This window comes from Myodes glareolus, chromosome 11, assembly GCF_982192425.1.
Source record: "Myodes glareolus chromosome 11, mMyoGla1.1, whole genome shotgun sequence".
Classification (NCBI taxonomy): domain Eukaryota; kingdom Metazoa; phylum Chordata; class Mammalia; order Rodentia; family Cricetidae; genus Myodes; species Myodes glareolus.
This window is the reverse complement of record NC_142036.1, coordinates 89,861,219-89,875,066: the sequence shown is the minus strand read 5'-3', so window position 1 is coordinate 89,875,066 and position 13,848 is coordinate 89,861,219. Positions and strand designations below refer to the sequence as shown.

At 42.2% G+C, this 13,848-nt stretch overlaps 1 protein-coding gene and 1 pseudogene across 1 annotated transcript in view; one reads left to right on the top strand and one right to left on the bottom strand.

Annotated features, from left to right (window-relative positions):
- Slc26a4 (solute carrier family 26 member 4) overlaps positions 1-9,086 on the bottom strand; it is a 40,371-nt gene extending 31,285 nt beyond the window's left edge. Inside the window, exons 1-5 of the mRNA XM_048415829.3 lie at positions 8,921-9,086; positions 6,989-7,128; positions 3,323-3,433; positions 1,500-1,684; positions 912-1,076 (exon numbers count right to left, since the gene is read on the bottom strand). Coding sequence (XP_048271786.2) covers positions 912-1,076; positions 1,500-1,684; positions 3,323-3,433; positions 6,989-7,128; positions 8,921-9,084 — 765 coding nt within the window. The 5' untranslated portion in view covers positions 9,085-9,086. The remainder of the gene's footprint in view (positions 1-911; positions 1,077-1,499; positions 1,685-3,322; positions 3,434-6,988; positions 7,129-8,920) is intronic.
- A 3,262-nt stretch (positions 9,087-12,348) lies between these two features.
- Positions 12,349-13,561, top strand: LOC146892451 (gem-associated protein 8 pseudogene; annotated as a pseudogene).
- The last annotated feature ends 287 nt before the right edge of the window (positions 13,562-13,848 follow it).

Here is a 13,848-nt window from a genome sequence, read left to right as displayed (position 1 = left end):
TTGTTGTTGTTGTTGTTTTTGTTTTGTTTTGTTTTGTTTTGTTTGGGGCAATTTTTCTGATGCTCTTCTGCATGGCTTCATTTCTCCAAGACAGAATGAAATCATGTTACTATTATTACCATTTCCCAAGCATCTGTAGCATACTTCATATAGAGCATATACTTAGACCTAAGAACTTCAAAATCCATTTTGTATTATCAGATCCTTCTTTTGCATCTCTTTTGCAAGTTGAATCAGCTTTGAATCTAATGTTCCCTTTCACTTATAATTGCTGAAACATTTATATTATGCAGTTTATGGATGCTCATAATTAGAAAAGGATTGAGAGACACATTTCCAATCATTTCATTTTAAAAAACAAGACAGAAAAAGAAAGACTTGAAATAATAATTCCATCATAGTTTTTTCGGAACTTGTTATATGCCATCCCTTGAACCAATTACCCATTCACTCACCTCTGACAATCCAGTGAAGTAGTTGCTATTTGCAGAACCCATTCTGCAATTTCTGCAGAGATGAGGCATAGTGATTTGTTCATAAGGCTAGTAAGTAGTAAAGTCAAGGTTTGAATCTGGACCCACCTAGCTTCAAACCTGAACTGTTTTTCAGCCACTACCTTATATGATCTGTCTAGGGGTCACTTAGCTTATCAGAGGCAATGAGGGAGCAGAAGGCAAGTCTGTAACATCTCAGCCCTGTCGTCTTCATTGCTATGCTACCTCAGATCTGTTATGTTTCTGGAGGCCATATCATCTGGGAAAACTGTGGAGCAGTTGAAAAAAAAATGACGGTTTGCTTGTTTCAGAAAAGGGTGTTTTGATGGTTCTAAGTGTACCCAGAAAACAGATTCTCCAGGTTCAATCTGGAGAGAAGGAACAGTGGTCTCTCTGCAGTGGTAATGCAGCACTTACATAAATAATGGAGAGGATGCCATTGTAGTTTTTGGTTGAAACATTGAGCACGATCTTTAGTTGTGAAACCAGCACTTGGAAGGCAGCAGCTGTTGTGAATCCACCAACCAAAGGGTCCGCCAAGTACCTCACTATGAATCCAATCTGCAAACCTCCAAATACCAGCTAGAGTAAGAAGAAAGAAAAAAGTTAGGAGTTTGCCTGACAGAAGAAATAATTCCCCAGAAATACTAGCAAATTAAACTTGTATCAGTGGAAACATTGCCCTCCACGGCATTACACGCTTACCCTCAGTTGAATCACATGTTCTGTTAGCTTTCTTGTCTCAGACTTTGGTGACAAGGGATTCGGGTTTTTGTTTGTCTGTTTTACTTGGTTTTTATGTTTTAAGTTTTCAAGGTTTTCAAAGTCATTTTAGAATCTGACAAAAACAATTTTACTTAGAAAATAACAGAACTAAAAGTAATTTTTTTAGTTCAAGGTGTTTGTTTTGCAGTTAGATGCATCTTTAAGCCTCCATATCTTAAAATTAATTATTTCAAATAGAAATCACGCTCATCTGTGTTTACACATAAGCCTATTTATTACCTGTATGATTCCAACCAGAAGAGTGAGGGTGCTTGCAATCAGTACTCTTGTCGCATCTCTGGTTCCAGTATCGAATGTGGTCGTGTTTGATGCACTTCCGTTACCACTGGGCACAAGAAAATGGTCATCTGGAGCCATGCTCAGAACAACAGATCCCACCATTAAACTGACCACGGGGAAAGGGCCTGGGGAGAAAGGCTTTGTCAGCTAACCAATAATGAATCACAGACATTTGGATTCAACGTGTCTATGTACAATTAGAAAGGTGTGTGATAGTTGGCTGTAACAACTAACCAATAATGAATCACAGACATTTGGATTCAACGTGTCTATGTACAATTACAAAGGTGTGTGATAGTTAGCTGTAACAACTAACCAATAATGAATCACAGACATTTGGATTCAACGTGTCTATGTACAATTACAAAGGTGTGTAATAGCTGGCTGTAACTAAGGATTGCTGCTGGGAGAAGCTGAAGAGTAGCTATCTCAAGGCATTGCTGACTCAGAGAGGACACGTGGGCTGGAGGTAGGAGGCAGTAAAGCAGTGTTGGGCACACTTCGTGAGTTTACAGAAAGGGTGCCAGGCCCTCCTGTGTGGGATCTTCATGGCACAGGCTGTGGGAGTTATCAGAAAAGATTTCCTGGCAGAGACACACACAGACTGAATCCTTACTCATTCAATTTAATATTTATCCCCTAAATATGATCTCATCTTTTAGAGTGTCCCAAATCCTCATCTCCAGATACAAGTACTTCCATCAATATCATCCAGACTGACAAAGGATTGGAATATAGTTTCTTTTTATCATATGCCAGTTAATAAAATCCTATCTTTTTAAAGTTCTGATTTCTTCCATCTTACTATTTTTTCTATTTTACTTATCCTTCCTATCCTTTGATTACAAAAGATTCTAGGTTGAGAGGTCTCAATACTCAAACTTAGTAACCAGGAAAATCTAAACATAGTGAATGCCAGAGGCAAATCCACTTGTCTCTTTCTGAAGAAGTTGATTCAGTCAATAAGCTCCTCCTGATCCACTTCTGTAGACAGGTCAGAGGTCAATAAGCTCCTCTTGACCCTCTTCTGCAGACAGGTCAGAAGATAGGACCTGTGAGAGACACAGCCATGCACAAGGGCATTGGATAGGGTTGAGGATGGGATTATATTTGTCTCAAGAGGGTCATCCAGACAACATACCTCACCAGCACATAAATGGGGCAGCAAAGTTATCTTCATTGCTGGTGTCAAAGTTGCATAAAATCATATCAAAACATTTATTTGCTAGAATCTTCCAGAAAAATAACCTTGAATGTTAGGAACCAAAGGAAAACCCATTGTGAGTCATGCCAAGAAGGAATATAAAGCTTTTTCTAAATTGTCTTGGCAGGATTCTGCCAGCCTTCCATAAAAACTGAATCAGTGACATTCTTTACTGAAACAAGGAATATGTATTTGATGACCATAATTCAGTAAATACAAATTTAACCTAGCGATGTAAGTGGATTTAGAAACTGTAAAGATTTATTTTCTCTGTATTATATTGAAAGAGAGCACTTTTAAATAGAGCCAATTTTATTACATTTTAAATTTTAAGCTGTGATAAAACCAAAAGTAAGATTTAATTTTCAGTCTTTCAATTTCATCTTATTAAAGCAAAGTTACATATAAAGCTAAGAATGTCATTTAATAAAGAAAGTAGGCAAGGCAAGTTTGACTCCTCCAAGACTCACTGGCAAAGGTCTGGAGGCACTGTATATATAACATAGCAGTAACATTTTACAAATGGACAAACACAGCTGTAAAATATGCTTGTAATTACCAACTGAGATGTGTCTTGATGTCCCAAAGACAAAATACGTCAGGATAGGGAAAAAGGCAGAGTAGAGACCATATTCAACAGGAACTGCAGCTAGCAGGGCATAAGCCATCCCTAAAAGTGCAACCAACAAGGTAAAAGTCACAAACAAGAATCACAGCATGTCCGTACCACACAAAGAAAGGCTTTTTCATAGACATACTCAATTTATGGATTCAAAACATCAGCTGGTCCTGAGTGGTTTTCTTGTTTTGCATGCAGACCTTGGCTATGCTAGGATGTGGAATATGGCTTGGCTGGGATAATGTATGTCTCTACACCCATATCCTGCTCGAATGAACTGACTCCATTGCTCAGTAATTTAGTCACTGGCTGATGATATCAGTTGGAAAACAATCAAATCAGTTCCGGTATAATTTGGTTAATCCAGTCCCAAAGCCCAGACCAGTTTATGTGGATAGTTCTGTTTGAACTCATATTTCTTTGTGTTCTGAAGGATTCAGGCATCGTTGTACTTTCTCTTTCCTGGCTAGAGAACAGAAATTAGATAAATATTGAGACAACTCTACCCTGGATGAGGGCAGCTGATCCCCCAGTGGACTGTGCCAGACAGTCTCTGGGCTTTGAATCTCAAGCTATGGAAAAACCAACATTTCAGCATGGGAGCTGGAAAAAGATAATGACATATTCTTTTCTTCAGTTAAATATTTCAGCAATCAGCATGCCTTAACACAACATATCTCCATAATTCATGCTTTAGGAGTGAAAATTCAGCCCTTCAAGTCGTTAATAAAAGACTGTTCATAATGATTTTTAAAACTTACTTAAAACTTAAATGACCCAATATATTTGCACTTAAATTTTATCTACTGAATGAATCTCCCAATAAAGAAACAGCTAAATTATACATAAACATGGTGAGTCTATGTTGAAAAGTGTTTTTTGAAGGGCGTAAAAATTTAATGGACTAGAACTGATGTAATATAAAGAAACACATTTCCCTAACACAACCAAATGTAAAGTAAAACTTTAAAGAAAGTTACATTTTAATTTATTTTGTGCATGTGTTGTGGAAATGGTGGGGGAATAGGTGTTTGCCACAGCATGCATGTGAAGGGGAGAACAGAGCTTTGGAGAGCTGGTTCTCTCTGTAGTTTGTGTCCCAAGGGGTCAAACTCAGGGCCTCATATTATAGATATCATGTATTGTTTGAAAATTTTGTATGTGTGCATGTCTGTGTGGCATACATGTGTGATGCATGCACTCATATGTGCTCAGGACATAGAGACTAAGGAAGACATCAGGTGCTCGGCTCTGCAGCTCTCACTGACCCTGGAGCTAGCGAGGCTGGGCCATCAGCAAGCTTCAGCAGTCTTCCCATCTCTGCCCCTTCACAGTAAGAGCACACCCTGCTTTTTACATAGGTTCTGGGCAGCAAGGGATCTTGACTGCTGAGCTGTCTCCCTGACAGGGTGCACTTCTGTAATACTTCAGTTACTACAAGGAAGCACAAAAATCAGCTCTCCCAGGAACTTAGAACAGAAAGAGGAGACATGCCAAAAAAATGATAGGAAAAGGAGCAGGGAGCATGAGGGCAGAGCCTGTTTGTTTCCTATGGACAGGTTTCAAGTCCTTAAACTTAGCATTCCCTGAACAAGGTGCTTCATTTCTCCTTCATTTTCCTTCTCTGTCCCTTCTCCTACACACCTTAATATGTGGGAAACGGGGATGTTTGCAGTTTTATGCACATTGTTTATTTAGGGTAACTTTTATTCATGTAAAGTATAGTTATCTTTGTTTCAAAGAAACGTGGTACAACATTTTTGAAATAATATGGTTTGTAAAGAAAGCTAAACCATTGATTGGAAGTGTGAACTCTCCGCTGGGTGGTGGCATGACATGTAAGCTAAACTGAAGCTATCTCAAAGGAAAGGCCTTCCACCATGAGAGGAGACAACCAACAGACTGTGAATTTAGACTCCTTCACTTTAAAAAAAAAAACTGAGCAATAAATTCATAATGTGTACTAAGTAAATCAATTAATGTCCGAGATAAAAACCAGACAGGAAGTTTCCTATAGTTAATAGTAAAAATACCAATAAAAGGCTTGTGGGGTCTTTTGTTGGTTAACAGAAATTTACTTTTTAATACTAGGAATCAAAAGACTCCACTACCTTGAGCACACACAAACTCCTCTCCCAGCATGTCCAAGGGCCCAGCTAGCAAGCAAGTCATAGACTGTCACCCCTGCAGCTGCAGGATAGCCTCTGGTGTCTCTGCTTGAGCCTTTCTCACGTTAGCTGTGGCCTGGAGCCCTCCAGCCTACCCACTCTGGAATCTTTACTGGGGCATCGCTTTGTCTTCATAAGACTTCTACTCTGAAGCAACCACTCAGTTCATACCACTGTGCTGTCTTGCCCTCACTTTCATCCTTGCTCGACTCAGCCCAACGGATTTCACAAATGTTCTCTTGTCTTCTCCCCACCTCCCTTATTTCACCTGGAAACCCCCAAACATTTATGTGCCCCTAAATAGCTTCCATGCAAGCACACAATCTAGACTGAGGCGTTGCACCAAGACTGGCTGTGCTCTAAATATTCTGATCTCAAGCCCCAATGGGCCCTGAGGTCTGTCTGGTGAGCCTTTCCACCGCCTGGCTGAGCTGCCTGGTTTTCAGCTGCACTCACCAGTACTTGGTGAAATGCCTCTGCCTCTGCCTCTGCCTCTGCCTCCTGAGTGCTGGAATTAAGGGCATGTGTTACTACTCCCTGGACATAGCTAGAGTTTAACGCACAATTTGCCTAACGTTTATTATAAACTTCTAAACTAGCCTGTTTTCAAGCCCTTTCTCCATAGGCCCATGCCCTGCATCACTTCCCACCTCTCGACAAACTCAGATGCTACCTTCAGGAGAACTCGGACCAGGAAGCTATCCACAGTCCCATAAGAAGGGGTAAAATGCACAGTGCTGGCACTGTCCTAGTAGAGAACATTATTCCTGCCACAGTTCTCAGAACACTAAACCATGAACATTCATTTCCCATGGGGTTATGAGATCCTTCGCTGCATCTTAGACTTGGTAATTTACCTAGTTCTGCAACAAACTAGGTGATCTGTAAATTGCCCAAATAAATTAGTTCTGTTGTGATGTAGGAGCTTTGGGGAAGTTGGAGTAAAACCCAAACTAAGATAGTTCTCTCTTTTTTTTAAACAGCTTTCACACTGCAGGTCAAGATCTGTATGGGAAATGGAAATAAGGTAATTTAATGAGCTGGAGGAATTGGTTTTTAAAAACCATCAGAACAGAATAAAGACTATCAGAACATATTACTTGTAGTGAGGAGAAGTATTACTTTACAAACTTTAGCTGTGTGCATACATAACAGAATACATGCGTATTTCTTACTGTGTACCGTGGTCAGTATCTTTGCGGAGCTCCAGCTTGGTACATGCCTATAATCTGGAGTCACACAGCCAGAGGAACAACAATGTTCCCTAGGGAAATTCTTTATGAAAGGGAAGACAGGTGACTCTAAGATACCCTAGAGAAGAATGAAGGACTTGAGAGAAGAGTGAGTGCTTGGTCCATGGGGAGAGGAGTGGGACATCATGAATCCCTGTGGAGACAGTAGCTCACAATCACTTGAGACCTATCCGCCAGAATCTTACCTTGTAGGGTAGCCACTAGTCCAGTGCTAACTCCAGAGATGACATCACTGAGCAACCATTCCTTGACTCGGTATTTGGGGAGCCAGTCCAGAATGGGCAGGAGAGTCTTCAGTACACCAAAGGCTCTCTTTCTGGAGCAACTGACGAAAAGCAGGAAAATAAGAGGTCTGTATTCAGTTTTGACCAGAACCAGTTGCAAATCACAAAGTCACGAACCGAATTCTGCTACTTTTTTCTAAGTAGTCAGAAAAATAATGAGTTCCATGAGGAAAATATAGACACCGAAGTGCTTGCAGTGTTGTTGCCAAGAATTGTATCTATCCTTTTAAATGCACTGTTTTAGGAAACACAGGATTAAATGTCTCCTCCCCTCATTCACCTTTTTAATCCTCTGAGAAAATATCCCTACACAAGAACCAGTTTTCTAACACAACCAGAATATAATCAGTGTGGAGCCTCTGTGTGAGATTAATTTTTAGGCTCCTAACACTGGCATTGCCTTCTTTAAAGAAAAATAAACACAGGGCTATTTTGGCAATACAAGCTTAGAGCCACTTTTTAACAAAACTTGTAGTGTGATGAATTTATACCATGTTTAACAGTTGTAAATTTAACATCTTATAGATAAAAAGAAAAATGTCAATAGATAGGAATTCCACTTTTTAAAGGTAATTTTAAAAATTGCATTTATGAAATAATTGCAAAGTTTAATAGGTCATCCAAGTTTGATATTAAGAGATTATTTTAGGTGGATAATAAGACATAATTATATATTTTTAAATTCTCAGAGATACACACTAAAAAATATATATGGTGGCTCTCCTTATCTGCCACATGATTTGAGGATTCAACCTATTGCAGATAAAAAAAAAATAAGAAAAATGTACTAAACATATGAAGGGGTTTCCCCCACTTATTTCCTAAACTTTACAGTGTGACACTGGTTAACAGTACAGTTGCATGATACTAAGTATTATAGTCTAGAAATAGTTAAAACCGCCAGGAGGTGTATGGGTTATGAGAACATTAAGCTTGGGAATTTGAGGAGTGTGCTATGGGGGTCCTAAAACCAATCTCTTATAGATATCAAGGGAGAACAGTAACAAACCAAAGATCCAATACATGGAATTTTTAAAAATCGTGCTGGCAAACCTGGAGGTGATGGCACACACCTTTTTTTACAGTACTCAGGAGGCAAAGGCAGGAGAATCTCTGTGTTCAAGGCCAGCCTGGTCTACAGAGTGAGTTCCAGGACAGTCAGGGCAACAGAGGAATCCTGTCTCAAAAACAAAAACGAAACAAAACAAATCTCAAAGAATTAACAAAATATTTTATTAAAATAATGCTAGAGGAAGCATGTGAGTGGCAGTGAGAGAGATATTAGGTAATTGAAGTGTTTCTTCAGAAAATCTGGCGATTAGTTAGTTGAGTGTCTGCCAAATGTTTTAAGTTTATGGTATCTGGTTCTGGGACTCAATGGGGTGTAGGGACGTGGTGGTTAACCCTAGGGGACCCACTGCCTTCTGAAGCACTTGGAACACCTGTCTCCCCGCTTTAATCCCAGGTCTCTGAAAGTAATCCTGACCTTGGTGTGTCCAGGCTTGTCCATCATCGGTTGCTAAGAGCCCCTTTCCTAACGCTTTTCCCTAGCCTGGTTTTCACAAGAAGGAAACAAGCAGTCACTGGACCCCAAGGTGTACTTCAGCTTTCATTTGGAAAGGGAAAATTTAAAAAGTGAAACAGGAGTGGAGTCGTGGACAGACGCCTCCTTCTCCAATAAGGAGTTTCTCCAGACAAAGTTGCAGTAATTCCAGGTCTGTCCTGGAACTGTGCGAGGAGAAGCACAAGCGCGGCAGGTACACCGCCCCGCCGCAGGGCAAGTGCTTCTTCCCCTGGAGTGTCGCCCCCGGAACCTGCCAGTTGCCCCTGTACCTGCAGCTCCGCGCCAGGCTGTCCCGCAGCGTCCTACGCTCCTGCAGGCGCCGCTCTCGCTGCTGCTGAAAGGTGAGCTCGCTGTACACCGGCCGCGACACCACGTAGCTGCAGCCGTACTCGGCGAGCTGCGGCGGCTCCGAGCGGCTGCCCGGCGCTGCCATGGTCTGCGAACCCGAGGACCACCGACCGGGAGGGGACGCAACGATGAAAGACAGGCACCTGGGCGCACGGATCCAGTGACACCTGTGGTTGCGGTGCTGGAGAGTCAGTCCGGTCCTGCAGTCCTTGGCGCTTGGGACAAACCGCCCCTACGGCCACCTGAAGGAGGCAGCTGAGGACTTCAGTGTCTCCCGCACCAGATACCCGGGAACCCCCGCTGTCCTGGGAGTGAGCTTCTCTTTGGGGACTTGGGGGTGCAGTCAGGGCGCTGTCCGCGTCCTGAAATCTCCGCCGGACGGAACCCGGGCGGGTGAGACAGGGAAAGGGTCCCGTACTCCCCGCACTCAGTAGGACTCGTTGCTCCACGCACACTCTGGGCTGCAGCAGTGCTGTCCCACTTGGGGACAGGTGCAGCGACTTTCCCGGTCCGATACCTACTTTGCTTTTGTCTCGCCTTTTCTGTTGCCTGTCCTGCCTTGCCCGCTGGCGCCTGACCTGTCCCATCCCTAGAGAGTTACAACAGGGCGGGGTGCAGCCAACTGCATCTTCTGCGATGAACTCACCTGTTTGGGCTCCGGTGCTCTCTGCCTGTCTGGAATGCCCTGGGGACAGTCTTCCCGCTGCCTTTATAGTGCTCACCAAAAGCAGTGGGACGTTTTATTTATGGGGCAACAGAGGCACCTTGATCGAACAGAAGGGCGCAGATACAGCAATCTTTCCTCTACAAATCTTAACCAGGAAAAAAAAATCCCTCTCCTGCGTCCTTTCCCTTTCCCAAACTCAAAGGGCTGTGACTCTTAATGGGTGTCTCACAGGGGCCACCGGATCTCCGCTCATCTCACGACTACTTGGGCTGTGAGGTCAGGGAAGGCCAGAGCTTCCATGTTGGGGGACCCTGGTTCCTGGGCTGTCAAAATCCACAGTCTAGTTCAGGCTCAGTTACATCAAGTGGAGAAGTCAGTGGGTGTGGTAAAGAGGTTATGGTCCACACACCGGCTTTAGGCACAAATTCTTTTCACTTTGTGCATGTGTCTAATTCACAAACTCAGGTGTGTAGGTGGCCCCTTTCTCACCTGTCTCTCTGACTCTTTATAATCTAGATAATCAGGAGGTGAACCACTGGGAGGAGCAAGAATCAAGACAAGGAAGAGTGGGGGATTCTGATACTGTTTTATATTCTGTTGGAAATATAGCAAGTTAAAATAAGGGCAGAAGGTCATTCATGCCTGGTTAGTGTTCTGAAGCAAACGCGGAAGAGGCTCAAAAATATGGACCCTCTGGACACCAGGTTTCAGTCACCCTCTTGGGAAATACAGACCATGATAATTTTATAAATTCCCGGAAACAAAATTTCTCTCAGGAGAACTCTAGTGTAAATCCCCTAGCCAATATGTTGCAAGCGTGTGTGGTTTCCCCCCCATGAGGGATGAATGAGTCACCAGTTTTCAACAGATATTCAAAGGATTACTCGACCCAAAGAGGTCAAGAACCAGTCAGGCATGGTGGCATGCATCTATGATCCCGGGACACTTGAGAGGCAGAAATAGGAGGGGTCACTTGAGTCCATGAGTTTGAGACCAGGTTGTGCAACAGAGAGGGAGGAAGGAACAAGAGAGAGAGAGATTTTAAAATGATTAAAAATGAAAGAGACCTTGTCCCACTCTCAATCCACTCTCTGCTGCTTGTATACAGCCAAAATGTGATCATCCAGCTTCCTGACTGTTGTCATGCCTTCCTGCCATTATGGACTGTAACCCTCAGGAACAATAAGCCAAAACAAACTGTTTCCTTTCTAAATTGCTTTTGGTCATTGAAACAGAGAAGAAACTAACATACTGTAAGAATTTGGTTCAGTGTAATAATACATATGTGTGAAGAGGTATTGATGAAATGTAGTAGTTTATATAGTATTGTAGAGAATTAATAATACTAAGAATAAACCTGGGGAGCGGTGAGATGGCCCAGTGAGTAAAGCAGCATGCCACTAAGACTGCTGCCAACCCGAGTTCAATTCTCAGGAGAGAATTACTCCTATTATTATTCTCTGACTTCCACAGCATTCTATGCTACTTGCACACCCTCAAAGCTAAGTAAATGAAATGTAATAAAACTTTTTCTGGAATTTGGTTTAATCACCACTTTGTAATATGTCCCGTTAAATGTCTTTTCTATAGCAAAAATGAACATCCATGAACAGAACAGCATCTGCATTACAGAATTTCATAATATCATAGATCTTCTCATAGCTAAAAGACTTTGGCTATCTTTTAATAGCTAAGTGGATCAGCTAGAAGGTTCACTGGGTAAAAGGCTCTTGCTGCCAAGCCTGATGACCAGAATTTGTTTTTTGAGACATACAAGAAAAAGAACTGACTTCTACAAGTTGTCATTTGATCTTCATATGCCCCCACACAAAATAAGTAAGTGAATTAAAAATAGATGAATAAATAAAACATAAAACCAGAGAAGACTTGGAGGTAAACACAGCTGCTCTCCATCTTCCTAGTTACATTAAACTCCTCGGATTACTCACCCTGACTTTATAAATCAAGTCTCACCTGTTTTACATAGAAGTGGGTAGGTCTTATTTACCAGAATTTAATCACATCCAGGGTTTTTACCAAAGGAGTGAGTGTGTCACTTCAAAATTGACATCACAGGGCAATACTGCAACCGTATGACACTTCTTCCTTCTCGGCTGTTGCTGCTTACAGGCCAGGTGAGGTGGAGCCCTGCAGTCATTCCGACACCCAGGAGGCAGAAGCAGGAACAGAGCCAGAATTGCAAGGTCAGCATGGTCTACACAGAAAGTTCCAGGCCTGGATTAGAGGAATGGCTCAGAGATTAAGGGCACTGACTGCTCTTCCAGAGGACCTGGGTCCAATTCCCAGCACCCACATGAGATTAAAACTCCCTGTAAACATAATTCCAGGGGACCCAGCACCCTCACACAGACATACATGCAAGCAAATCATCAATGCACGTAAAATAAAATATAGAAGTTCCAGGCTAACTGGGGCTACTTGATAAGGTCCTGAATCCTGTCTCAAAAACAACCGTCCTGAAAAACAAACAGCAAAGAAAGCATTGTCACTTGGGCTCTCGGAGTGTCAGACTATCCTACGATTAGATATTCATATCATTTATTCAAGAGTTTATTAAGAATTCATCCACACACACACTGAGAACTAGGCCTGTGGTTGCACACTGCCTGAGATGTTCAAGCTGTGAGCCCACTTGTACTTTTGTAATTGGAGATAGTAGCAATGGCATCAAAAAGAAAAGCTACTGCATCTTGGTGTTCTCATAGAATATATGCAAGATGCTGGTGACAGTATCATGTGATGGTTTGGATGTGAAGTCTCCGGAATGCCTACAGAAAGCTCAGGGATTCCTACTTCACTTTCCCATGGTTCTCCCCTCGTGGAATCCTTCTCTGGAGCTCTCTCTCTTATGAGGCTGCACATCCTTGAAATTTTGAAGAGCAGTACATGGCCTGGCAGGAGTCTCGCTGGGCAGCCTCTGCATGACAGCAGAACCCAGGCATCCACAAGAGAAGGTGAGCACTCCATGAAGAGGAGGAGCTGGAGCTGGGTTTAGATGATGAGCTGGAATGTGAGCTGAGTGGTGTGGAAATCACCAAGGAGCTCTCCTGCCTGTACTTTGCAGAGACTGAGAACGAAGACCAGACCGAGATAGAGAAGGCAGGGCTACAGTGACAGCACAGCTGGATGCTGATGGCCTGCATGAATGTGAATGCTGACCACTGGCCTGTCCTATAACCTCCAGCAGTCTGTGGATCCCCCATCTGAGAAGCCCAGGGAGCGATAAGAAGTGTCCATGGAGGACGAGTACTGTGACAGAAGCAGCCTAAGTACCGCCTAGTGTTTCACATGTTTAGTTTCCTTCTTTTAAACCTTCCTGCATGTCACAAAAGCCTTAAGACACGTGTAATTCATTCATTCATTCATTCATTTCTTTTGAGACCAGTTCTCATATAGTCCAAGCTAGCCTCAAACTCTTAAGTCTTCCTGCTTCCACCTCCCAAATTCTAGTTTACAGATGAGCACCCCACACTGGACTCTAATCCACATATTCTCACTGACTATCACCCATTGGGTCCCTCTGAAAATGATGCAAGTGTACAGTAAAGCAAATATCAATTGGCAGCATTTTCCGTATTAGTGAATCATAAAACCTGTTTTAGAATTAATGGCACCTTTTAATTAATGACACATGATATTTATATAAAATCATAATTATATCTATACTTTCAAGTGACTTGCTAAAAGATATAATTTGAAGAATTGAAATGATGACTCAAAGGTTAAGAGCATTTGCTGCTCTTGGAGAAGAGCTTGTTCAGTTTCTGGTACCTAGGTGGTGGCTCAAAACCATCTATAACTGCAGTTACAGAGGATCCACCACCCTCTCCTACTTCTGTGGGCAGGGCACAAATGTGATGTACAGACATACATACAGGAGAAGTATTTACACACATAAAAATAAGATAAATAAATATTTTAAAAATGATGCTAGTCCTTTGATAACTTAAGAGCAATCAATCTGGCTACATTTTTCTTGTCTAAAGAGAAGCAATGCAAATCATTTTATTTTATGCTTGAAATTTAAATCATTAATTAATCAGGAGAATTTTAAAAGGATAAAATGCTAATAATTTTACACAGCCCCACCTAAGACAGGGTTTCTCTGTGTACCCCTGGCTGTCCTGGAACTCACTTTGTAGATCAGGCTGACCTTGATCT